This window comes from Cheilinus undulatus, linkage group 16, assembly GCF_018320785.1.
Source record: "Cheilinus undulatus linkage group 16, ASM1832078v1, whole genome shotgun sequence".
NCBI classification, from domain to species: Eukaryota; Metazoa; Chordata; class Actinopteri; order Labriformes; family Labridae; genus Cheilinus; species Cheilinus undulatus.
In genome coordinates, this window is record NC_054880.1 from 11,691,999 (window position 1) to 11,717,292 (window position 25,294).

At 39.6% G+C, this 25,294-nt stretch overlaps 1 protein-coding gene across 15 annotated transcripts in view; it reads right to left on the reverse strand.

Annotated features, from left to right (window-relative positions):
• Positions 1-25,294, reverse strand: part of macf1a (microtubule actin crosslinking factor 1a) — a 297,525-nt gene that overhangs the window by 163,233 nt on the left and 108,998 nt on the right. For 13 of the 15 annotated variants that reach the window (XM_041809559.1, XM_041809550.1, XM_041809549.1 and 10 more), the window contains one exon: positions 1,480-1,541. In XM_041809559.1, coding sequence (XP_041665493.1) covers positions 1,480-1,541 — 62 coding nt within the window. Of the gene's footprint in view, positions 1-1,479; positions 1,542-4,844; positions 4,933-11,390; positions 11,506-25,294 lie in introns of those variants that run through there. The other 2 variants (XM_041809551.1, XM_041809555.1) reach the window with 2 other exon arrangements.

Consider the following 25,294-nt stretch of genomic DNA (forward strand, 5'->3'; position numbering starts at 1 on the left):
AACACACTACCATGATTTGGTTCAAGATTTAGACAAGAAAATAAATGCCTGGACTCAAAGAAAAGACTAAAATCTAAGGACTTTTTATGGACTAAAACTAAACTAAAATGTTTGAGTTTTAGTCAACTAAAACTAGACTAAAACTAAAAAGGGTAGAAAAAACTAAAATGTGACTAGAAGACATGTGATCAAAAGGCTAGGACTGAGACTAAAATTAAAAATAGCTGCCAAAATTAACACTGGAATGTGGAGGGAATGGATGTGGATGGGTATGTGTGACCTGTTGGGAAAAGCCCTTTGAGTAGTCACACGATGAGAAAAGTGCTTTACAGGCTCCTCCCATTTACCATCAATGACACTCTCATGGGATCTTTTGCAACCTCAGGTCTTAAAGCTTGAGGATTTTCCAAAAATGTTTGTAACAAGGGTATTGAAGGGCCGTCTTGGGTGATACTTGAGCTCCTTACCTACAGGGATGGGCAGTGTTTTTTTTAAATATTTGAGCTGGCATTGATAAATAATCTAAGATATGTAACTATTATCTAAGTTGAAAAACTTTCCTTCTCCCAATAGTTCAACCAGCCTTAAAGTGGTATAAGAACCAGATGGTGGTTGTAGCTTATGTCAAAGCTGCTTGTTCACTGCCATTTTATAGCAAATTAAGAAAACAGCAATATCTAGTCACACAATTAAGGTGTTAACTAAGTTTAAGAAAATACCTATTTTACTAAACATTTTATGTAAAAGATCAGCCAAACCATCTATTTAACATTGCATTGGGTAGAGGAATTGTTTGTTTCTTTCATCAGATTTAGCAAAAAAACTGTGCTTATGTCTGTTAGTGGCAAATTTTAAATGTGTGTTAACATCAGGCTAACTAACTCACATGTTCATCCCAGTCCACCTCTTAGTAATTATAAATTCCCAGTGGCTTTCAGGGAGTAAAATGCTCATCTCATCTTGAAATTTTCATGTCACTAGGGAATTTACTAAAAAAAAAAAAAAACACCCAAATGAAAATCCAGTTTTAGAATTTGTTCCATCCATCCTCTTGTTTTATTTTGGCTTCAACCTTGTATTTAAGCTGGACTGGCATGTGGAAAATGCCCCAAGCTAGACTTAGTTTCCTCATTTGGTCCACCTACGACAATCTACAGAGCCCCAGCAGCCTTTGCCATTTGGCTCAGAGAACTGTCACTGTCACTGCAGAAACATGAATGAAGGTCCCTGGCTGATGTCACTGCAGATGTCCTACTGACACCATCAGAGGTGCAACAGGCAGCAGTGCCCAGCAGGTAGCCTTTTACCTGTGCTTCCATGTTGTATTTAAGTGTTTATATTATTTTCTGGGTTGTATTTTTTCATGTTATAATTTAGGTGAAAATAAATATTATCTACCTATTATCTGTCTTTGTGATGACTTGTATTAGACATGCATATCAGTTTAAAAAGGACTTTGTAAAGCAGCATAGCTCATACCTTGATGAGATGTTTGTTGACCCATTTTGTGAAGGTTTTCTTCTGTACTCTGTCCCGCTCATCTGAAAGAAACAGAAAGAGGAGGGAGGTTAGTTACATAACGGTTTATGTATCATACCTGTGAGTCATGTAGATGATAGGGGGACAGGCATATTAAAACCCAGTATGCTACATGATCCAGAAGAGAAAACGGTTTCTGATGATGCTGTTTTACTCAGATTTGATACTGATTTGTGAACAGAGGAAAGCTGCTGTTTTGTCCTCAAACACACATCAGCAAAGGGGCACAAGCACACATATTTTCATTTCATAAAATATGTCAAAGACATAAACAACAACAGCTGGCTATGCACTTGACCATTTGAAGCCCAGTTCCGGGTCTGAACTGCCCGTCCAGCCCTAACAATACGAGGGGCATAGCCTGACTTAGGACAACTGATTATTTGTCCAGATTATCCCCAAGTGTTGTCTCAGCACAATGACTTCACTGCTCCTGATTGAGGTAGAAGCTCTAAAATCTGAAAGTGTAAAAATCAAACATGCTCAATATTTATGACTGCAGGTCAGTCTGCGTCCAACAGAATACCCATTATACCCAAAGAGAGAAAGCAGACCAAAAAGGCCACATGTTTCTCTGAGAGCTTGTGTCTTTAGAATCTCTAATGTGAAATGTCAACAAACAGCCAGTGTACGGTCTGGCAGAATTGCTTAGTGGTTGTTTAGAGGATAAGCATGTTAGAAATCAGTTAAGACTATGTTTATGTCTGTGGTTGCCCACAATTTTAAAATCAATCAGGATCTGAAACTTGTCTAACATGTAGCCCCAAGCATAGCATGATGATCTTTATACTTGGCTCACAACAATTGCCAGTAAGTTGACTTATGCAACAGTTAACTCACTGTTTCTTATCTTATTCAGTAATAACATAAAGCAGTGTAGGAGCATATCTAAAGATAGTCAATGGTAAAATTCCTTGAGTTTACTGACAGGGTCATGTTGATAAGAAACATGACAGCTTACAACTTTGTTTGTCATGTATTACAGGGATGACATCATCCTGAGTTGACTGGGGTTGTAAAAAGTGAACTTAAAAAAAATCTGTTTTTCTTGTTTTTCTCCTTTTTTCACATGTCAAACTGACCTGAAAGAGCTGTCTGCATTTTTAGAGTTTTTGCATTCCCATTTCTCTGCTTCAGCTCACTCTCTAAAGCTCTAACCTTTGTTTGAGTTGCTGTGACTGAAGCATGATCTGCAGACGGGCAGAAGTCCAGCATGCGAACTCCACATCCCAGAGGAGTGAGGCAGCCAGGCCAGGAATAGAGCCTGATGCTGAGACACAACTGTGTTATCTCCACCCTTCACCACCACCACTAACTTCTCTTCGTCTACACTTACGGAGCCTCTCTTCCCATCCAGCCTCCCTCTGATACCATCAATCTGTCTGGGAGAAAATACGGACACAGACTCTTTTTTCCTTTCCCGCCATTCAGCTGAATATCTCACTTCCTGCTGGACAGATAGTCAAACGTCCTTCAAGTGATTTTGCATTTTCCTACAACAGTTTTGACGATTATGAGAGAAAAAAAAGCAATGTGTTTAACAGCTAGGTTATCCCCTTACAACATTATCACCATCAAATACAACAAAACATTTCTATTATTATGTTCAATAATGTTTGATACCACATATTAATAATAAGGTTCAATAAAAGCTTGGTAGATAGTACCAGCATTGTCATTACCTGGAGTTTCCATAATCTGAGTTGTACTGAGCTTACTCTGTTTTAAACCCTATCATAGTTCTAGAAATCCTTTAAAAGGCAAACTTTCTCCAATACGTTGGTGCCGGTTTTCGATATTCATCCCTAGATCTGCTCCTGATATGGATGAAAACGACACTCCATGCAGCAGAGAGGGGAGACACTGAATGTTCATGCTCACATGAGCAAACTGCATGAAGATGCTGAACTTTACAGGAAAGTTGGTGCTTATAGATTTAAGCATTATATGCTTTGCAGACCAAACCTTAAGACGGAGCAGATAGCTGAGGGAAGGACTGTGATTTATGTTGCTATTTGCCGTCATAATCCTTCTGTCAGTATTCATCAGGCTGTTGTTATTTGGTTGTCAGTATCTTTATCACTTATATTGTCTTAATTTTTCATGTCAAAATGTTTGTTTACAGAATTAACACCGCAGCACCGCCTAGTGTCAAAAGAGAGTTTTTTAATGTTGTGTTTTTGTGTATGTCATCTTTTCTACTTCTTTGTTGTCTTCCAGCCTGTCAACGATTAAAAGACAATAAAAACAAATATCAACTTGTAAAGTGAAAATTTTAACTCCAGCAGGAACTTGTGTAGGTAAATTGTCTCCTAAATTGTCTCCAAATACAAAGAGAGCCCACACTCTCAACAAATCATTGACAGAGTGTTTCCCTCCATTCTTCAAAGAGCCAATCAGAAGACAGCCTGCTTTAGGTCCTTCCCCTCCTGACAGCTGTTTATCAGTTACCATGGAGATCAGCCATGCGTGGAGATAGACAGTATCACTTCCTTCTTCAAAGCTCTTGTTATCTTTGTATCTCTCTTTCTCACTCACACCTATGTAAACACACTGACACACAAGCACAGAGCCTGTAAATGGTGCTGACATCTTAAACTGTCAGGCTACAGAAGTAGGACGGATTTCACTGAGTGGAAATTCAATTTAGGATCTCAACTGGTCAAACTCAGGGTCAATCTCAACACTTCAGGACACACACACACACACACACACACACATACATACACACTGTACACACATGCAGGGTGACACATTGAAGAGGGTTTGCCTCAAGGCAAAGCACACATTTCAACATGCTCTTGCAAAATAGTTTCAGGCCTGCAACACGCCTTGATTCTTAAACCTGCCGGGGAAGCTGAGCGAGTTAACCTGGAGGAAATGCTCAGGCTTTTACATGTTAGTAGGTCAAACTCAAACATACCGCTGCTGTGGACTTATCAGGTTCATAAAGGTGTGGTAATTGGAGTTATTAATCTTCTACTTGTCATATTTAAGATTTATGTGACCAAAACTGGAGACATGAGAGGAGTTGAGGTAGTGACAACCACATAAAAGCGCTCATTCATCCACAGAAGGGGGCATTGTTAACATGTACACACCCCCTTCCAGGCTGCACAATAACACACACAAACACTGATGTCTCGGCCTTTGCCCTGAAATCTACAATGATTGATAGAGACTACATTCAGCACGACTGTTGTCACTGGTGTGTTCAAACAGGAACTGTTCAAACACACAGTGCAACACGTGCTAACAGGAGCCACTCTGCGCTCCAACTCCATGTAAACAACGACTGCACTGACCTGCACAGCACATGAGCGAGTACAGGTGCGCGTTGAGATGGCATTCATCCCTGTAGTCGGGCCACATCATCCACAACTCCCTCCTGAGTTGATCAGAGCTCCATAGATGCTAACATTGCATAATCCAGGACACAAGTTAGATAATTATAGCAGGAAGAGTCTCAACAAGCTGCCGCCACGTATCCAAAAGAGAAAGCCACACGGTGAAAGCACAAGCACGTGGAACAAGTTCTCTCCTCTTGGTTATATGTCTTCAGCCGTCCTCTCTCTCCTCCTGTCCCATGTCAACTGCCATGTCCTCCTCTTTCTGCAGGCGTTCCCTGTCTGTCCCTTACACTCTCTCGCCGGCAGCAGTTGCTCTCACACGTGTGTCAAAGTCAGCTCCTCGCCTGCACTCCAAAAAGGGACGTCCCACCTCCCTCCCTCCCTTCTCACTACTACTTCCTCACCAGGCTGTGGCAGTCTCCCCCTCTCTCTCCCTGTCTCTCTCACTTGTTCTGTTGCTTGTTTGCCCTCTGTTTACAGGCCATAACAGACGGTCTGCACTCAGGCTGCAGATGACGGTGGCTCTGCAGAGCTGCAGGGGTTCATGCTCGGTTTATCCCTCTTCTGTTTTCTTTTCTGCTGCTCCTCTCGCTCTCCCTGTGTAGGTAAGCAACTCTCCTTGCTGACATGTACGTTCCAGAGGACAATTTTCTCTCTCCTGTTTTCTCTCTTTTAGTTCACTGCCTTTACAGGACTGTGGAGGTTGCCTTCATCTGCATACGGATGCTTTTTCTCTGAAGCAGACTGAAGAAGTAAGCAGTGTGTGTATATCCTGCGGAGTGGCTCTTAAAAAGGCAATTCTTAGAAGTGTTTTAATTCAAAGAAAAATCCATTTGAGATGATGTAATCAGCTCTTTCTCAAGCCAGAGAAACAAACAGGAGCTCAAAAATATACAAGTATGGCTTGCTCTGCAACAATATCCAAACATACGCTTGTCTTGTTCAGGCTGACAAGAGCCAGATGCAGCAGCTCTCTGACAGCTCCATTTCCTCGGCTTAAGCCTTTCCTTCTTTTTCCATGTTTCCTTTCCTTTAAGAGGCAAACACAAGCTATCCAGTTTTCTTAACGGCCCAAAGTTTCCTGCTCCTAGGCGATATGTAATCAGCAGTTTTTGGAAGAAACAAAGCAGGAGAGTGGCTGTGACTTCAACCGAGATGGACTTTGCTCTCCAGAGAGGTCTGGCTGACTTGTGACGTAGTTTAATGTAATACTGAAACCAGCCCCAGCAGAGTTGTTCACCTCATTAGAGTGGAGAGCAGAGATTGGAGATAATGAAAGAAAACATAAAGAGGAGGAGGAGGAGGCCTTGGTCATAGTTCTGGCTTTGGTCCAGACTTGTGCTTTTCAGGCGGACACAATAAGCAGCCTTCAGCTGAGCACATCCTCCAATCATCACAGACGATTCACTGCTCCCTCTCACAGCTGACAGCCTGGACTCTTATTTTGAAAATCTTACTCTTGTTCTGTCTGTTTGCTTCCTAAAATAGCTCTGTCATCCCAGGCAGCAGAGCAGCAGCGTTGAGCAAATTCTGCTTTGTCACGCTTAAAAAAAAAAAAAACAAAAAACAAAAAAAAACAGGGTCAAGAATCAGCTAAAAGCTCTGCTGCCTTAAATCAAACAACAGTCCTCAGCAGGTCATGTGACCTAGCCTGGAGTGAGGAAGTTAAGACCTACGTCATAAGGCCTGACTCTTAGAGCAGGTGTACACAGAGTACAGACACCTGAGCAGGCCAGACTGTGATTCACATTCAAACAGTCACAACATGCTCAGACAGAGAAACACAAGCTCCTCCCACTCTTCTGTGTCATCCTCCAGCAGTGTCCCTCCTTTATCTTCATCCTTTCGTCCTCTTTCTTTTTGCCTCCTCATGCCATCAGATCCTTCCCCTCTCTCCTCCGTGTCTTCACAGTGGATCTCTCCTCTTTCTACCTCTAAGTGACTATCCACACTAAAAATACCAGACGGAGCTTACACCTCTAATACCACGCAGCGTGCTTATCCCTCGCTCCCTCCTTCTCTCTGTTATCACTGCTAATCTCCTTCATTCTCCCTCTCTGTAGCCTCGTCTTCCGGTGCTCTGTCTCTTTCCTCTGATTCGATTAAAATTAAAAGTGAGAGGATGTCTCCGAGTGCTTTTCCTCTGTTAGTCCATCATGCCATCTTTCACTTTCTCTTTCTTTACCCGTCTCCTTCTCAGCCAGCCTGGCTCCCACTGTTCATTTATCCTCCTCCAAACTCTCAGCGCCTGGCAGCAGGCTCCATCACTCTTTTTTATTTCTCTTTTCTTTCCATCCGCTTTTTGTCCCTTTTTTTTGGTCTGAGCTTCAAAGACTGAATGCTAAATGTTTGAGAACAAGCCCAGTCTAGATCTGCCTATCAGCTGACCAAAGGAAGGAAAGTTTTTGCGCAACTTTTAGGAGGATTTGTTCACAAGCTGAATCAATCTTTTTCTCTCCCTGATTGGGAGCAAATATGTCCCAACTGCACACTAACCAGCCCTCCAGCTTGCCAAGTTAGCCCCAGGCTCTGTCATTGGATTAAGATTCAATCTGCCCTCCAGTGGCCGATTAAAAAAAAACACCTTCAGGATTAAATTAAACAAACTATCAGACATCCTTAAGCATGATCAGCTAGAGTTTCAGCATGAAAACACTTAAAGTGAGAAAAATACACAAACACAAAAGCTTTACTCCTTGTAGCTGCTAAATCCAAAGTCCACATTAATGATTTAAGGTGATTCAGGGTCAGAGGGGTTTTATTACTGACCTACATGTACATAAAGGTACAATATTTAACTATTTGGTGGCTGAAACAACAAACAGAACCTGGCCTATGCTTCATTTTCTCCTTGTAATTCTTATTGATAAGAGACATACAAATTTCTTCCAGCCTTTTGTTGTCTTGTCCCTACTTTTTTGAGATGTGTTGCCACCATGAAATTAAAAATGAGCTAATATTTTCATTAAATGATAAAATGTCTCAGTTTCGACATCTACTATGTTGTTTATGTTCTTATGTTATCAACATGTGGGTTTATGAGATTTGCAAATTTTGCATCTGTTTTTATTTACATGTCATGCAGCGTCCCAACATTTTTGGAATTAGGGTTGCATTTCAGTTGTTCAACTATATTTGTTACAACAACCATGTTGAATGAATACTTCTTGTTCATTAGATAGTTATTCTAATCAGCAGTTATGTGCGTTCTTCTGTTTTAGAACTTAATTGATGATTTAAAATGATCTCTGCTGGTTTTTTTCTGTTGGAAGTTCAAATGTTTTTCCTTTTTTGTGTGGGTTTCCTTTGGGTGCTCTGTGTTTCCCCAACTTAAAGATAGGGTTATTTCTAAGTGACCAGACTGAACAACAGCTCCCCCACTAAAACCAGATCTCGTGCATAGTAGCTCCTAACACTTACAATGGGTTTAACACAGACCAAAGTTCCACACAGGGGTGAATTAAGGATAACCGTACTGAGCTCAGAGAGCCTGACTAAGTACAAAGCTTAGTAATTTTGAAGAAAGTGTAAAACACCATCATTTACATGTTGTGTTAACTCTCAAACCACAGCTTGTACATATATTACGCTTTACACACCCTTCTACGATTCGCCTACCACTGTGACAGGCTTGGTTTCCTGTGATGACAAATATAAAACTGTGACCACAGAATCATGCAATATGAGAGATGAGATGAGACTAAACAAGCCAGTAGCCATGAAAGTGAAGTCTTCCCCACTCCCTCCAACTTTGGGAAAATCACTCAGACGAACAAGTCCCTAAAACTATTTATGAATCTCACCCACGTAAGAACATTCACAAGTAAACACACATAATCACTCATGTTTCTACTTCATCTGATCATCATACTTAGTCATATCTTAGCAAACAGAGCCTCTCTGTCAAGTGACTATTCAAGTGTACAATATAAAAGGCTTCTGTTTTGCTTTTGCAAGTGATATCAGAAAGTCTAATAATGCTTTAGAAAAATTAAGGCCATTTGTCCACTTCCTACAGAGGGTTAATGCTTGAATGAGGGTAAATAAGTCACTCAAAAAGGTGGCTCTGTAAGTCAAAAAATACAAATGATTACCAACCAAGCATCATTTTCACATAAGAGCCATAAGATTTCATTTTGACATCTTGACCCTTTGTTTTTACGATGTTACCCCTAATAATAAACACACCCTGCCTCTATGTCTCAGTCGTTCATATGCACCATAGCCGTGCATGCTATTTCTTTGGAGCTCTACAGCTCTCTCATATTTTTTCATCCACTGAGCTCTCAGCATTGATCTCCCTCATTGATCTGCCCTCTTGTGCCATCAAAGATCTTTCTCCCTAGGTGAATACAAACTGATAATTGCACTCGGACAAAATGAGACACTCTAAAAAGGCTCATTAGATAATTAAGGCTGTCAAAGTTATGAATTTATCTTTAATTTAAATGAGCAATAATATTGAAAGTGAAAGCTTTCAGGAACGTTTCATAAGACAGCTAACTAGTAGGAATGCATGGTAATTAGATTTTTACCAATACATATGTGATATGTGAATACTGATAATTGACTTTTTGAGTTTTTATGCACTGATAAACCATGTCAATAATATTGCTCATCTCTAATTCTTTTAATGTGCTGAAATAAGTGTAGATCAGACCAAAAAACATCAGTCATTAGAACACACTTTAAAGTTTAAGGGGGGTGGGGGGGCAGTAGGCCAAGTGGTTAGGAAGATTTGGGTTCCAGTCCAGCCTGCCACTCCCTTCCCACATGTTTCTCCCCCACTCTCTCATCCCTGTTTCCAATTCTATCCACTGTCCTCTGTAACAGTGAAGGCATGAAAGGCAAACCAAATTCAATGGAAGCAGGTCTGTTGATTCAGCCAAAAACTCCTTATTCCTCTGTTATCTACAGCCAATATATTAGCTGTTTGTATCAGAGACCTGTAGTGTAAAGCACCAACAGTGAAAATTAGGGCCTATACTGATGATCGACATAAAAATCAAAAAGCTGACGCCAACACTATTGTTCTTAGTCTCTTCTTTGGTGTAAGACTCCTGGTATATTATAATATTTTCTCTCACATTTGGCCATCAACAGATCAGAGTCACTTTTTCTGTCCTGTAAAGAATCTTTTTTTGATTTCAGCAGCTTGATATTCCAGATACCAGCATGAAATCAACTGGACACAATGGCTACTGACCACTAATTTCTATTCATGCCACATCATCTGGCCAATGGCCGACGCTTATAAACAGGACAAATGTCAGCCATTACCAATGTTAAACTGATGCATCGTACGCCTCATGCATCAAAATAAATATTTATATCACGGATACAATTATGAACTTTTTTGGCTAAAATCCATCTGTATTGATATCATCCTGCTTCTTTCTTAGCATACTGACCAAATTGCTCAAAATCATAGTTCAGACAGAGCAGGAGTTTGCTTTCAATTTTTGGCAACTGAAGACAAGAAATCACCCAGTACTGAGTGTCAAGAGACATCTATTTTGTTGCCATGGTATCAAAACAGGTACCAAAGTCTCTGATTTTTACTGGTACTGGGACAACCCTACAAAGAATAAAAAATACAACTCAACTGTAGCTCAGGTTTACACTGAATTTTATCTACAACAAAAGCATGAGTTACTTTACCAACAGTGTAAACATCCTATCCCTCTGCTTTGAACACAAAGGGCTTTTATGTCATGTATCAGACTATAATTGAGCATTAGCAAGAAGGCTAAAGTACAGAAGCTGAGAGAATGTGCTTAATGCTGCAGAAATGTGAAGCCACGTCAGAGTTTACGCTTAGTAACAAACAATTAGACCCATAATGAGACTGAGCAGCTTACTAGCAGCACAGCGGCTCCTTGTTCTCTAAGGAGCATGTTTTTAAAAAACACAACAGTGCATGTCACAAGACAAACATGCATGGACTACAATTTAAAGACTAAATTATAGGGATATGATTCAATAATCCATGAAATATCCCAGCCTCTCTCTCTAAAAGGCCAAATATGGAAGACTGTGCTCCACTGACTCATGCAGATGAGATGCAACAATTAAGTCAAGTAGCACTGAAGCTTCAAACTGGTCTCACTGTAAGAGGAGAAAATTATATATTTATGCACAACAAGCCACTTTACATTCCTCTAAACTTAAACAGAAAACGTGAGGCGGCATACATGCTAAGAAAGCTTTCCCTCATAGCATCGATGTTCAACAAAAGCCTATTTTAAGCTTGAGCTAAACACTTCAAGTGACAGTTAAAATGTAGACACTGACAGATGAGTTCAGCTCTCTATTACAAAAGTGACAGAGCAGGAAGGGTGGAGCCTGGACAGGAAGCACCTTCTTTCTACAAAGAAGAGATAAAAATTATAGCTGGAGCTGTGACAGAAGAGAGAAGTGCAGTAAAAAACAAATTAGGAGGAGAAATGTTGAGCTGATCCTTCCCTCTCAGCAGTGTTGGACAGATAGAGTGAGAGTTACCTTCTTCAAAAGCAGGAGGCCGAAAACGATTCGAGAGACGATGGTAAAACCAAACTCCAGCGGCTGTCAAGAAGTGAAAAGCCACAACCAGGAGGGGCATGATGACTGTGTGGTCAGTGAGGAATTCCATTTTGATGGATTGGCTGATCAGAAATCTTCCAAAAATGTACAAAACATCAAAAATGACTGCAGCTACAATGTGGACTTCCAGGTAAAGTCCTAAAGTGCATGAATAGCAAATCTTGCAGTTGTTCTCAAAGAATCATAGTAATCCTTCACGGTTCATTTCGTCTATTACGACACAATCCACATAAACGATCCTCCTCTCTGTCTTCTTCAGCATCTTTCAGCACAAAACTACTGCAGCTAATAACTTCTCTTAGCTCTTCTGTCCATTCAGATGCCCTCCACTCTCTCCCACTATGCCTCTCTCTCTCCCTCTCCCTCCTTTTCCCACTCTCTCTCAATGTTGCTCGCTCTCTGACACTCTTACAGTGAATTCCATTCCCCTGAAACAAGCGACTGGACTAGTTGCTGCTGAGTGCACAGTTAGAAAACTGTTAAATAGAAGAAATGGCACTAAGCGGGCGGAAATGCATGACTCTGGGTGTCTATGTGGTTGTTACAGACTCTGAATAAAACCACACAGGGAGATACCCACATGCATGCCTTCCTGTCTGTGTCTGACACTATCTAAGCATGCTCAAGTCATTCAAATTAAACTTACTTTTTATATATGAGCATAAAACAACATGTTTTATGTTTCTATAGAAACACATGTTGCATCTATGTGTGCACACATTTTGTGGAAGGTGTGTGTGTGTGTGTGTGTGTGTGCATATTAGAGAGGTGGTTGTGTGTTTGTGTGTTTACCTCTGTTGCTAGGTGAGAATGCATCCTGACTGTGATATTTATTGACGGCTATCTTTGAATGATGTCTGCTGACTGTGACGGCACGTTCAAAGGCTTCAGACAGAGGGCGATCACTGTGTGGGTCTAACTGAGCATGCATGCTAGAAACATTACAGCAAAGACTTTACAATGTGATTCAGCGTGAATCAGGCTGCTGACTGGAACCCAGGGGGTCTCACAGATATTCTCACCTTGTAGACAATTCTGTCTCTGCATGTGTGTGTGAGTATGAGTGTGGTCTAGCTATCAACTCAGCTCTGAAAAGCCGCTGACATTTCAGTCCTAGCAACGACCAGAACAAACAATACACAGCAGCAATCAATCTGATGACATTTCATAGCTGTCAGAGGAGAAAACTCTGCCTCGAATCATATTAACTTGGGTGCTGCTACTTGATGTGATCTGGGCTTTTTTAGCCTTAATGTCTGCTGACTTTATTTTAACTGTATAGTTTTCACTGGGACAAGAACTATTGTCTAATAAGACACTTTATCATCCACAATCTCAGCTGTACAAACTGATTAAGGTCATATGGAGAAGGCATTAATGTGGTTCTTTCCAATTAGTCATTTCCTAATTGCAACAATTACTAGATAATATGAGGAAATGATGACGTGATCCTGCTGCCAGCTTTCCACCACTGTGGCTCAGTCACAGAATAAAGTCTGATTAGAGCAGTGTGAATTTGTCTTCTCCAGTCAAACACATATATAGACTGTTCTCTTTGTTTTGTTATTTATAAAATGTCAACATTAATCCACCATGAACACAGCACGGGCCGGCTGCGTACTTGGGGCCCACCTTAAACCACTAGGCCACCTGCACCCCATGCTCAGTGTTTTTAAATATTCTGTGTATTATGATCTAATAATAAAGTAGCAATAGAGGCACACACAGTTAATAGCAGTGCATTAATGCTAGAGTATTGTATATTTCGTTAAAAGTATAGAAAACTGTCTCATATAACAAAAAAGATGTAAAATAGTGATTATCAAAAAAAAAAAAACCACCTATCTTTTATATTTAATAATAAAAACGTTATGTATTAACAGCAACAGTAAATTGCAATTATTCTTATATTGTCATTATGTCAGTAAGTGATGATAAGCACTGTAACTTAACATTTCCCAGTCCTTTTTTTCCTACTGAAAAGTTATAGAAATTGATTCACGGTGTCCTGAATCATCATAAAGAGATGAGACATTTAATAATACCCAGCATGAGAAAGTGAAAACATGCCCGTATTCCACAAACAAACAAAATAAGACGCTCAAAGTTCCCTAAGTTTCAGTAGAAAACAGCTTATAAAGATGAAAAGATCATGAGAAAGAATGATTTGAAAACAAAGGCTCTTTAAATAAGAAGCTTATGGCAATAAAGCAGTCTTCTTACAGGTTCTAATGTTTTCATATTATGACCAAATATGGAGATTTGTTTTAACTGCAGCATGTTCTTTAAATTTCCCTGCAGGAAACGGACTACCTGAGGCTGCTGCTGTATGCAAACTGAAGTCATGAAGGGAAACAGAATCATTATTCTCCATATAAAAGCTAATCTTCTTTAAGCTTATGACTAACTGTCAACTACGTGCCAACAAGAAGCGGGAGTGAAACCTGATGTTTCCAGTATCTAAGGCTACCTTTAACAAACAAAGACAAACTGTCACCGATTATAGTGACTGAAAGAGAAAATGATCGTTTGGGGAAAGCTCGTGTAGTAGAAGCTGATTGATAATGCCAGGTTAGATAAGTGAGTTATACAGAGAGTAACCCTTACAAAACAATGAAGAAGATGTCTATCTGTGAATCAGAAAGCATTCAAACAGCTGTCAATAAAATACATCAGATGGAGACATTGATTTATATACTGCTACATTTGCTAATGAGATTTAGATCTCCATGATAATTATCTGCAGATCGATTAAAAATGAAAGTAATGACCACTGTATGTGAGTTCCATCTGTGCTGATAAAGAAAAAAAAGGAGAAAGTTGAGGGAATATAAAAAAGGTTTCAAAGACATGAAAAGAGGATTTGAAGTCTTAGAATCTGAATGCAGTACTGTGATTGAAAAGAGAAGTGAACTAAAGAGGAAATACAGAGACCACATGTTTGTCGTGGTAGAGAGCGTGAAGCTGCCACTGTGGGGCAGAAGAGACCAACATGTGTGTGCTGAGCCGACTGAAACCACAGAGAGCAGGACCAGCAGCACATCTATCAACATAAAACCAATCAGCTCAGACTGATAGGTCCTTTTCTTACATTCAAACATCATACTAGATGAAGCTTCTTGTTTACTTGTTAAGAATTTGGCCTCTAATTTTTACATTCCTTAATAATTTCTTTTCATTTTCAGTGAATTTATCACTCTATGGTTTCAGTTATAATTGTTTGATTTCCCACTAGGATATTTCTGCTGCATGCCTCATCATTAACAAATATTACATCACATCCTGAGCAAACAAAACTCCTCCTTTGAGCTCAAACCGTCCTTCAAACTGAAACCACAAACACACTATAATGAACTCAAATAACCTGCATAAATCTCTGAACTTCTTCCAATTCTACACATCTGAAAAAAACCCAGAGTTCTTTTATGTAAAAGGACTTTTTGTTTCATCTTTGTATTCATCAACTTTCAAATGGCACACCTGCTGATTTAATGTCTCTGTGTGGCTCTGAGCATGTGTGAGTATGTCAGCTCTCAGGATGAAGAGGTCAGAGGTTTAATCTCATGTCCCCTCTCTGCAGAAAACGCTGCGTTGGGGAAATTCTGCCAAAGGCACACAAACATGGATGCACCCAGGGTGTAATAGAGCCTGGGGATGATGTCAGGCAACAGTAAAGAATGGACACAAGTGGGAGGGAAAAAGAGGAGGAAAGATGGAAAAGAGACGGAAGAAGAGAGTGTTATTGTAACGCCGGTGATGAGTCGGCTGTTTGTGTTTGGACGTGAATGACGCCTTTCATTCACATATCAGAGGGGGAAATCTCACACTCATTGGCACGACAACGAACACACCAACATGGAGAGATGCATACTGACTTAACATCAGCTTTTATCTTCACAGGAATGAGACCAAATGATTCTGCATATGCCTCCTACTGAGGATTCTTCTGTTTGCTTGTGTTTTTAATGCAGCAGTGTGTCATGCCTCTCGTCTCTCCCTCCCCCAGTAACAGCTCAATATTCTCCGTCAGCAGCATCCTTTACAAAGACGGCCAGGATACCAGTAAGGTCACCCTGACACACAAAGAAATATGACAACACACATGCACAGACAGACAGAGAAACATTTTTACATCTAAACCAGCTGCCATGCTTTCACATGAGATTACAGCAACAGTTTTTTCTGTCCTCATACAGTAGAGTGATGAGTTCAGGTTAGAGTCATAAACTGTATCAGCTTATGGAAATACACCAACACCATCACAGCACACAAAGAGCAACACACACTGCAGGGCTGTATGCATTTTAAGATCACAACACCATAACAAAACAGCTAAACATTTCCCCTTACATTAATTCAGGAGAAATCTACTAATGCCAGGTCATGAGACTACATTTACATCTCATTTATTTACAGGGCTTTTATTCAAAGCAGCTCACAAGATGCTAACATACTGCTGATAGGTGCAAAAGCATATTAAACTAAGGGCATATATAGCTCATTTTCATGTTTAGTGTTAGAACAGAAACTTAGATGTAAAGACCTTTAAATAAAGCGGGCCAGTAGAAAGTATTTTTTATATTGAAAGTGTTAGTTAATAATCATCCGTTATTTTGTATTATATGTGCATTGTCAAGCAAACCGTAAAAAATGCAGACATTATTTTTAGGAAATATTTAGAAAGAGTGAGAAATGTCTGTTCATCAAAATAATAATAATCAGATTAATCACTTGTGAAAGTTATCATAAACTGCAGCCAAGTTATAAAATCAATTATACCTGGAGTAAGTTTAAAGAAATGTAAACAGTGTATTCAACTAAACTAAAATAAGCTACAACTGTCTGCTCAAGAAGTCTAATTTTAACTCCATTCTGAGTAAAATGGAATTACTAGACTGTGCTAATGCAGTCAGTGTTAGTCCAACTCTACAGACAGACAATTTATCTAAGCTCTGCCCACTGCCATTTAAAGTCTGGAGGTTTGAATTTTCTCATGATGCCTTGTGGCAAAGTGTTTAGCTGTGATTTGGATGTATGTAAATGATATTCTTGTCTTTTTTATGTTAGACACTTTTGCACTATGAATGATGTTATCCACTGAGTTAGTAACTTCATGCCTGTGTAAAGTCATGGTCTGGAGGCAAGGATGTGCTGATTCTTGTGAAAAGGTGCTTCCCTACTCTGCATTTGTCTCTTTGCTCCATCCTTACCAGAGAACACCTGACTGTGCCACAGGTACCAATACAAAATGGCAATCTTTGTTAATTATGAAACATGCATTGCAATGTGTCAATAATTAAAACTGAAAAAACACATTTACACCTGAAGTGAAAGGAAATTACACATTGTTATGTTAAAACCATATTTTAGCTTTCTTTTTTGTAATTAGCTAAAGTAACACTAGTGAGTGTTAAGAAGAGCAACACTGTGTGGTGTGGACCCCATATAGACACTGTAAAAGCATCAGTATTAACTAAGACAGTGGTACAGATTTTGCTGTGTGCTCATGCTGAGCTCACGGATCATGGGTCTTATTGAAAATACATCAGAGAGCACGGTCTAGACCTGCTCTCTTTGTAAAGTGTCTTGAGATAACTTCAGTTAATGAATTGGTGCCATACAAAGATTGACTGAATGCAGACACTCATCTACACTGAGTACAAATATGAATACTTGATATTAATACCTTCAAAGTTCTCATTTTATTAAATGTTCCTTCACCCTCCATTTTGACAATTTACCAGTGCATACTTAACAGTCTGCTCTAGTTTTGTTTATGTTTGCATTATGCATTATTCCAACTTTGCTTATCTGCTCTATAATGAGGCATACATAATGCTGTAAAATGATAAAGTACAGTATCTGCAGTCTTTTATGAGTATGAGTACTAAAGCTTCACATCAGCACTGATAATGATACTGTTACTGCATCAGTGCATTCCAAGTCTCAATACTTTAACAAAAAAAAGGAGTCTGGGGGTGTCGTTGGCTTAGTTGTTGGTAAAACACTTCATGTACAGAGTTATACTCCTTAAAGCAGCTAAAGCAAGTGCAAATTTCAGCTCCTTTCTGGCTTCTTATTCTTCACTTTCTCATCCCAGTTTCTTACGAATTTCACTAAGGCTGAGCAATATATCACAATTTAATCAACAGGAGTCTCTAAAATAAGCCCAGTGCAAAAAACTGAATTTATAGCAATCAATCAATAAAATAACTTCAAACAAGCTATGCTCCTATGCAGCATCTTCTGCACACTCTCACTAAGAAAGGAGTCACAAAGAAAGATCTTGTGCCCTCATATGCCAAAATCAAAAGCTTGCCAAAACTCAACTCTTTTTAACATTATAGGATATTCACTAAGTTCTGCTGCTGTGTGGGTATGCCAAATGCAGGAGGGCAGGAAGAGAAAATCTGTCTATGAAGGGCAAAAGGGAGGAAGAGCAGTGAGGGAGCCGGATGAGGAAAGGACAGTCACATCGGTGTGAACAGTCTGACCTTGGACTTTCATATCCATGTAGCAACAGCATAATTTAGGGCTTTCCACCTCCTCCTCCTTTCAGTTCACATCTGTCAGATTGAACTCAGTCACCTCTGCACTCAGTAGAAACTCCTCACTACTTTTTACATCAAAAAATGTTTTGTGCTGATAAAAGTACCTTATCAGATAAGAAAATGTTTCTCCTCAAAACCTTACACCACATGAGTGTGGTCAAAGCCAATCCAATCCAATCCTCTGAAACTTTAAAGGAAAATCAGGAAATATGTTTTGTGGAGAAGTTTACCTGTTTCCTTTACTTCTATGTTACAATGTCATATAGGAGGTGCTTCTGTCCAAAGCAGCATACATCTAATACATGGATGTCTTGGTAGTAGTGAGCCAACCCTATTTTTGAGATGCCTTATAGACCTGAGAAATATCGGTATTTGTTGATGGTTTAATCTGAACTGACCACTGCTTGTCTCTCTTTGGTTCAAAAAAATATGTAAGTATTGAAGATTATGACAATCTTACTTGAGTGAATTGGAACCTCAGATTATGAGTTTCTGTAACGCTGTCACTCATTCCTTTTGTATGTGATTAAAACAGCTAGTCTGAGGCTTCGGTCACACCTCATGCAGCTGTGTGGTGGCCTTGACCCATCACTACTGTCTGCTACCCTTCCACAGTATTCCCCTGCAGCTGTGTGACCTCTGACATCCTCACTGGTAAAACAGCACAAACACTTCCTGTCGAGTTGTCTGCCAAAGTCCTGACCTGCCAATCCAAGGCTGAATAGCACGGCTAAATATAACAGAGCGTTTCAGTCAAAACACTGACAAGGTGCCTGTAGATGAAAGAAGGCAAATACTTTTTAATGTTTAGATTCTAACACCATCTGATCAGCACAGGAAAGCATAATGATGTCTTTAAAAACCTTTCAGAGTGGCCACTAAATGCTTGGATAAACAGTTGAAATGCAGTCTGCAGAGGAAGATGAGGCCACATGCGTGCAAACTTAAGTCAAGTGCTTCCATGCAGTATCATGCTCTGCAGATAGAGGGCAGACTGGGTCTAGTTACACGGCAGCAAATGCCTCCAGTGTTGCAGGACTGACATTTTAACATCTATCCCAGCTTTAAACTCCCAAATTAACTTTATAACTTAACTTCAATCATCCTTAGGGCTTATTCAATGTCAGAACTTCTGAGTCTAGTTCATTCACTCTGAATTATTTACACACATTTTAAAAGCTGCAGGAGGAAGAGAAAATAAGAGCAGGTACTTGATAAAAAATCATTGCGCTGTGTTTTTTAATGGTCAGTAGAAAATGAGCAGTCAAACATTTACACACAGCTTAGCTCCATCAAGACGAATGGATTTGGCATGGCTGGGTCAAACATGCATAAGCAATCAAGCTCAGACTGTTGGGTATTCAGGCATGGTTAATCGCACAGCGAGAAACTGGACTTCATGATCAGTGGACCTGATCGAGTCTTCACTGACAATCCAGCTCACTGTGGAGGAAATCATTATAATCATGCTTCATAAATTCTTTGTCCCTTCCCTTTAAAAAAATCACGATATAAATAATTTTATCTATTAAAGTTAATTGCGTCCCTGTGGTTTTGGCGTTACTCGCCAGTGGTAAGAGGATAACTTGTTTCCAACTTGGCAGAGACCGCAAAGTCCACCCTGTTACCTGCTGAGATCTCTTTCTTTGGGATGATGAACACATCAAAAGCTTGCAGTTCTTGTACTGTAGACAGTTAGGTAAGTTATGTTTTGACATAAGAACTAAGTGGATCACTACACCTGCTCCAGTGAGCGGACAGGAACAGAGCCAAGGCCCATCACACAGACAGACAGAGAGACAGACAGACAGTGATACCCCGACATGCCATTAAGAGATTAAAGGAGCGGAGGAGAGGGGAGAGGGGGAGGAATGAGCCCCCCATATAAACTTACACAGTGGATTAACAGGAGTTGACTCAAAGATATACACACACACACACACACACACACACACAAAGAGAAAAAACACAGCACCAGCTAATTACAACAGAGATGTTAGCGATGAAAAGACAACTGAAGAGGTCAACTTGGAGCTAATGTGTTTCGCTTCTGGATAATATTTCTCTAACAACAGCTCTAATTTGTGTTCATTAAACAGGAGTTAACTGTGTGAAATCCAGTCATGTTTTCATTCTCTCATCACATAAACAGTAATCAAAAAGTTAGCAAAGCTGTTTCGTAGTGATCCATGCTGCAGAGAGTGACAGTGGAAAGAGAAGAAGCAGTGAAAGGGAAATAATAGATCTAAAGGAAAAACTCTCCAGGCTAGTCAGTTGAAATTTTGGGAGTCAAACTGGGTCACGCGCCATGCTGCTGCAGCTGAGTCCAGCGATGTCAAAAGAGAAACTCAGCCTCTGTTAGCATGGATTCCTGCATTATGAAATTTAATCACTTGGCTGCAAAGCAGGCAAACTTTCAGAGGCTACACAAACACACACATAGCAGAGGCAAAGCTTTTGTTTTCAGGAAACAAAGACTAATTACCGCTGTCCTCTCTCTCACCCTGCACAGTAAAAGAAAAAAAAAGACTTGACCAGTTAACATCTACACCCCTTCGGTGCCTTATGACACAAGAACAAAATATTTGACCGTAGAACATCTGATACCAATAAAGAAGAACATCCGTGTTACAATAAAAGTCATATTAGCAAACAATATTATGCTAGTATGATCCTATGATATTATCGACATGATATCAGCATCTGAAGATAGAGCTTAAAAAGTTAACTTTTGGTTTTGGCAGATCTGAAGTTTTGCAAATACTTGAAACCATAGTATTAGTTGTAAATATCAGTTTATATCCACTGTAAATAAACCTATATCAGCTGTAAATATTGGCTTATAACCAGTGAATGTCAGTCTAAACCCACCTCAAATATCAGTCTATAGCTACTGTATATACAGTGCTTAACAAATTTATTAGACCATCTGTCATAAAAACAAGAAAACATAAATATTTTAGAAATCTTTCAAATACTTGTTTAAAGCTAAAAATGTTATTGTTATTTATTTGGCAAATAACAAACTGAAAAAATAGTCCTTTTTCACACATAATAACCAAAAACCTTTATATTTTGTATGGCCTCCTTTAGCCTTGATAACAGTTTGCATTCTTGCTGGCACTGTTTTTATGGACTTTTCCACAGTCTCTTTTGTTATCGAGTTCAAAATAGTTTCTAGCTGTTCCCACAGACTTGCTTTAGATAAAACTTTTGTGCCATCAATCTTTGAATCTACTAAATCCCAAATTTGTTCAATAGGATTCAAATCCGGACTTTGACTTGGCCAGTCCATCAGTTCCAGTACTCCAGATTCCTTTATCTTCATCAAACAGTCTCTGCACAGCTTTGAAGTATGCTTGGGGTCATTGTCTTGTTGGTATATGAACCCACGACCAATCAGATCCAGTCCAGAAGGGATTCCATGATGCACTAAGATGTGGTAGGCGTTCTTGTTCATGATACCATCCATTTTCACTCATTTTCCCACGCTGTATCCACAAATGGAACCCCATACCATAATGGAATCCCCTCCGTGTTTCACTGTGGGTGCAATGCATCTGGCATCAAAACGTTCTCCAGCTTTTCTGCGGACATAAACACGACCATGCTGACCCAAGAGTTCAAACTTGGACTCGTCCGTCCAGAGTACCTTCTGCCAGTCATCAACAGTCCAGTGTTTGTGCTCCCTGGCAAATCTGAGGCATTTCTGGATGTTTGCAGGCCTCAATAATGGCTTCTTAGCAGCTATTCTTCCCTTTACGCCTTGTTCCATCAGTCGTCTGCTTATGGTCATTCTGGAGACTTTCTCAAACTCTGATCTAGAAGCATTCATCTCTGCCTGAAGATCAGCAGTGCTCTTCCTTCTGCCTCTAGTACTTAAAATCTTGAGGTGTCTGACATCTGCTTCAGTTAACTTTGGTTTCCTGCCTCTTCCTTGGCGCATTTTGTACGTACCAGTCTTGGCAATTGACTCCAAAGCATACTTGACCACACTGTGAGAACACTTTATGTCTTTCCCTATTTCTCTCAGAGACCATCCAGCATCATGAAGTGCTTTAATGCGGACTCTTTCATTTTCAGCGAGCTCTCTATGTTTTATCATTTTGATCAGGAATGAGGAATTTCAAACTGAATTCACCTTTTTATACCCAAATTTGAGCCGGCTCACTGGGCTTCTCTGAGAAGTCAGAAATGAATCACGCATAACATTCAAGCACTAAAACTCATTTTTCTGTTCAGGAATGCAAGTAAATAACTATAATTTGACATATTAATCAAGAAATAATAATGTGCTTTACTATTTTTTCAGTATTTTTGTAAATCAGTACATTTGAAAATTCATGGATAACAATACTAATTATATTTTAGAATTAAAAATATCATTTTGGTTAAAGAGCTTCAATATATTGGCGTATTAACCATTGCAGAAAGATAAAAAAAAATGATTTTGGTAATTACCAATGCTGTTAATTTAGGGCAGCTGTGGCATAAACCTTACTTTGGGTGGTGGTCTAATAAATTTGTTAAGCACTGTATGTCAGCCGGAGTCTTTTCCTTAATTCATTCTCATCCCTTGAACTTTAAAGTGTGTTTAACAGACTAAAGATTCAAGCCTGGACTACATTTATATACAGGTATCGTCAGTATTGTCTCTAATGCATTTGGAAATATCTGCATATCGGGTGTCAGCAAAAATCCAATATTATGTATTCCTTACAAAATGGCAAACTGTGCACAAGTACTGGCAGCTAATTGTGAAGAAGGGCAAGTCAGAATATGGACTTTAATATTGAGAGGTAAAAAGTATTAATGAAGAATGCATGTCAAAAAAAATCCATTATTCTGGAATACTTAGGTCTGATCAGCCTATCATAGACTAGTATGAGAAGTCTACTCTTAATTCATTTTGACAGTAGAATAGAATAGAATATTTAAAATCTGTACAGTTACAAAATCATCTTGATAAAGTTAAAAAGCATTTTATTGAACGCTGCATTTGATTTGTTACTAGTAGCTGTAACTTCCCATGAAACACCTGATGCATAAGAGAGGGATTAAGGAATTCAGCTTAATGTTTACCTACTGCCAGCATGTCATGGAGCATGATGATCAATTGCTTTTACTGTAGACAAAGCTGTCACATAACAGGGAAATATATACACAGGTGAAGATGAACACCTAATATGATTATTGGGCAGGGAGAGAGGTAAATATCAGTGGTACAAAAAAGAAAAAGCAATTAGGACTTCTAAATACAATCACTCATTGACTTTACAGGATCTGAGAGTGAATAACAAATGATTAGCCCGGGTTATAATCTAAAAGGAGAAATCCCAGAGTCATGACATACCCAGAAGTTAATTTGCTTTGAAAGTAGCCTTCTTCATTTTATTTCATGTTTTATAAAAATGAGTAAAGAGGCAAAAAGCAGATTGCTGAAGATCTCTGATAAAGATTGTGGCATAATTTGAGCCCACTTTATCCTACTAATCCAGCTCTATCAGTTATTTATCTTCAGTTATAAGATAACTGCATCATAGTTCAAGTTGTATTTCACCACGGTTTCAGGAAATAAATATTGACCATTGATTTGACAAAGTGTATTCTCTGACGTCAAAGTCACAGGCTCTATAGACACAGCCGACTCAGTTTTGCACTTCTTGTCATGGCTGATTCCTTCTATGATGGATGATGGAGTTTGTTTTGATTTGTGTGCTGCATAAACACACCAAGCTGGAAACCAACATGACCTATGACCTCACAACATCACTCTGTCACTCTCCACCCTCAGCAGAAACAGTCATGTTGACCTCAGGAGCAATAACAGGCTAGTAGAGCTCTCCTCAGGGTAAAGGGCAAAGATCATGTTTGTGTGTGGTGTTGACATCAGTGCTGGAAAGTCGCATAGGTAATCTTCGAAGGCATACTGTGGATACGCTTTGAGTCATTACTGAAAAATGTCTGCTTAAATTTGGACCTTAAGATCAAATAATTCCCTGAAACATCAGAGAAAAGAGGAGGAGAAACAGAGGTAGAAAGAGTGAAATCAGTCACCCAGAATGACACGGAGAAGCTCTGCATGGATGGATGGTGGGAAAGGAGGCAGGGACTGGACTTAGAAAGAGAGAAGAGAAAGAGCGATAGATTTATGACCCCGTGAGAAACACAAGCTCCATCCAAACTCTTTTGGGTTTCGAGCCTTAGTTAAGCACCGGTTAATGAGCAGGAGGGAGAAAGACACAAGGAGCAGAACAAAAAAAGACTTGAGGATGAATGAATGGGGAGAAGAAAAGGTTTTTTTTTTTAATGAAGATTAATTGACTAAAACTTTACAGGGCAGTATGTGGGGGAAAAGGCAGTTAGGGTGAGAGTTAAACGTGAGTGCAGTGAGGAAGAGATACAGAGAGATAACAAGTCAAAGTCCAAGAGGAACAACAACATGAGAGAAAACAGAGATGAAGATTGAAGGATAGGACAGGATAGGATGCCATATTCACCATCATTTATCTGCTGATGAGAAAAAAAACATGCTAAACTGTACAGTAAGGTCCGCTCAAAAGAGGGGCCAAAAGTCCACTCAACATGCAGACAAGTTAGATCTACTTTTCACTGCTTGACTCTAAAATTTAATGTGTGCTTCCTTAGCTCAGTAATGCTTCTCTTAAAAAGGAACAAAAACTGGCCTTTACTCTCTCTTAAAACTACTGGCAAACATTCAAACAACACCAAAAGAGGTAATCAGAGGCTCACTTGGCTAAAAAATGGTACTTCACTGCTGTGCAATAGAATGATTGGCTCAGATTCAATGACTTTTCCCGCTGTAAGTGCGCTCTTGAGGGCACAGAAGCTCAAACTGTGACTGTTTTAGGGCCTTACTTTTCTACACATGTACAGAGCAGAGGATGAATGAGAGAAGGCAAAGAGGCTAAAGAGGAGGTGTGTTTGTGTAAGCCAAGGAGAAAAAGTTAGACATGTATAGGGTCGTGAGAGAGAGAGACGCAGGTGAGGAGGAAGAAAAACACTCAGACGATGAGGTCAGTGGATGGGAAAAGACGAGGCAGGGTGAGAAAGACAAAAAGCGAGCAAATGAAAGGGGAAGGGGCGAAGAATGTGAAGAGTGTACACAAATACAGGAGACCTGTACACATAACCACGGTAACCAGGCCCTTAATTTTAACCCCAGCTGTTTGTGTTGCCATGGAGAACTCTTAATTTGCAGCCTCCCCCCACCCCCTACACACCATCCCATCCTGTGGCCTTTCATTGAGC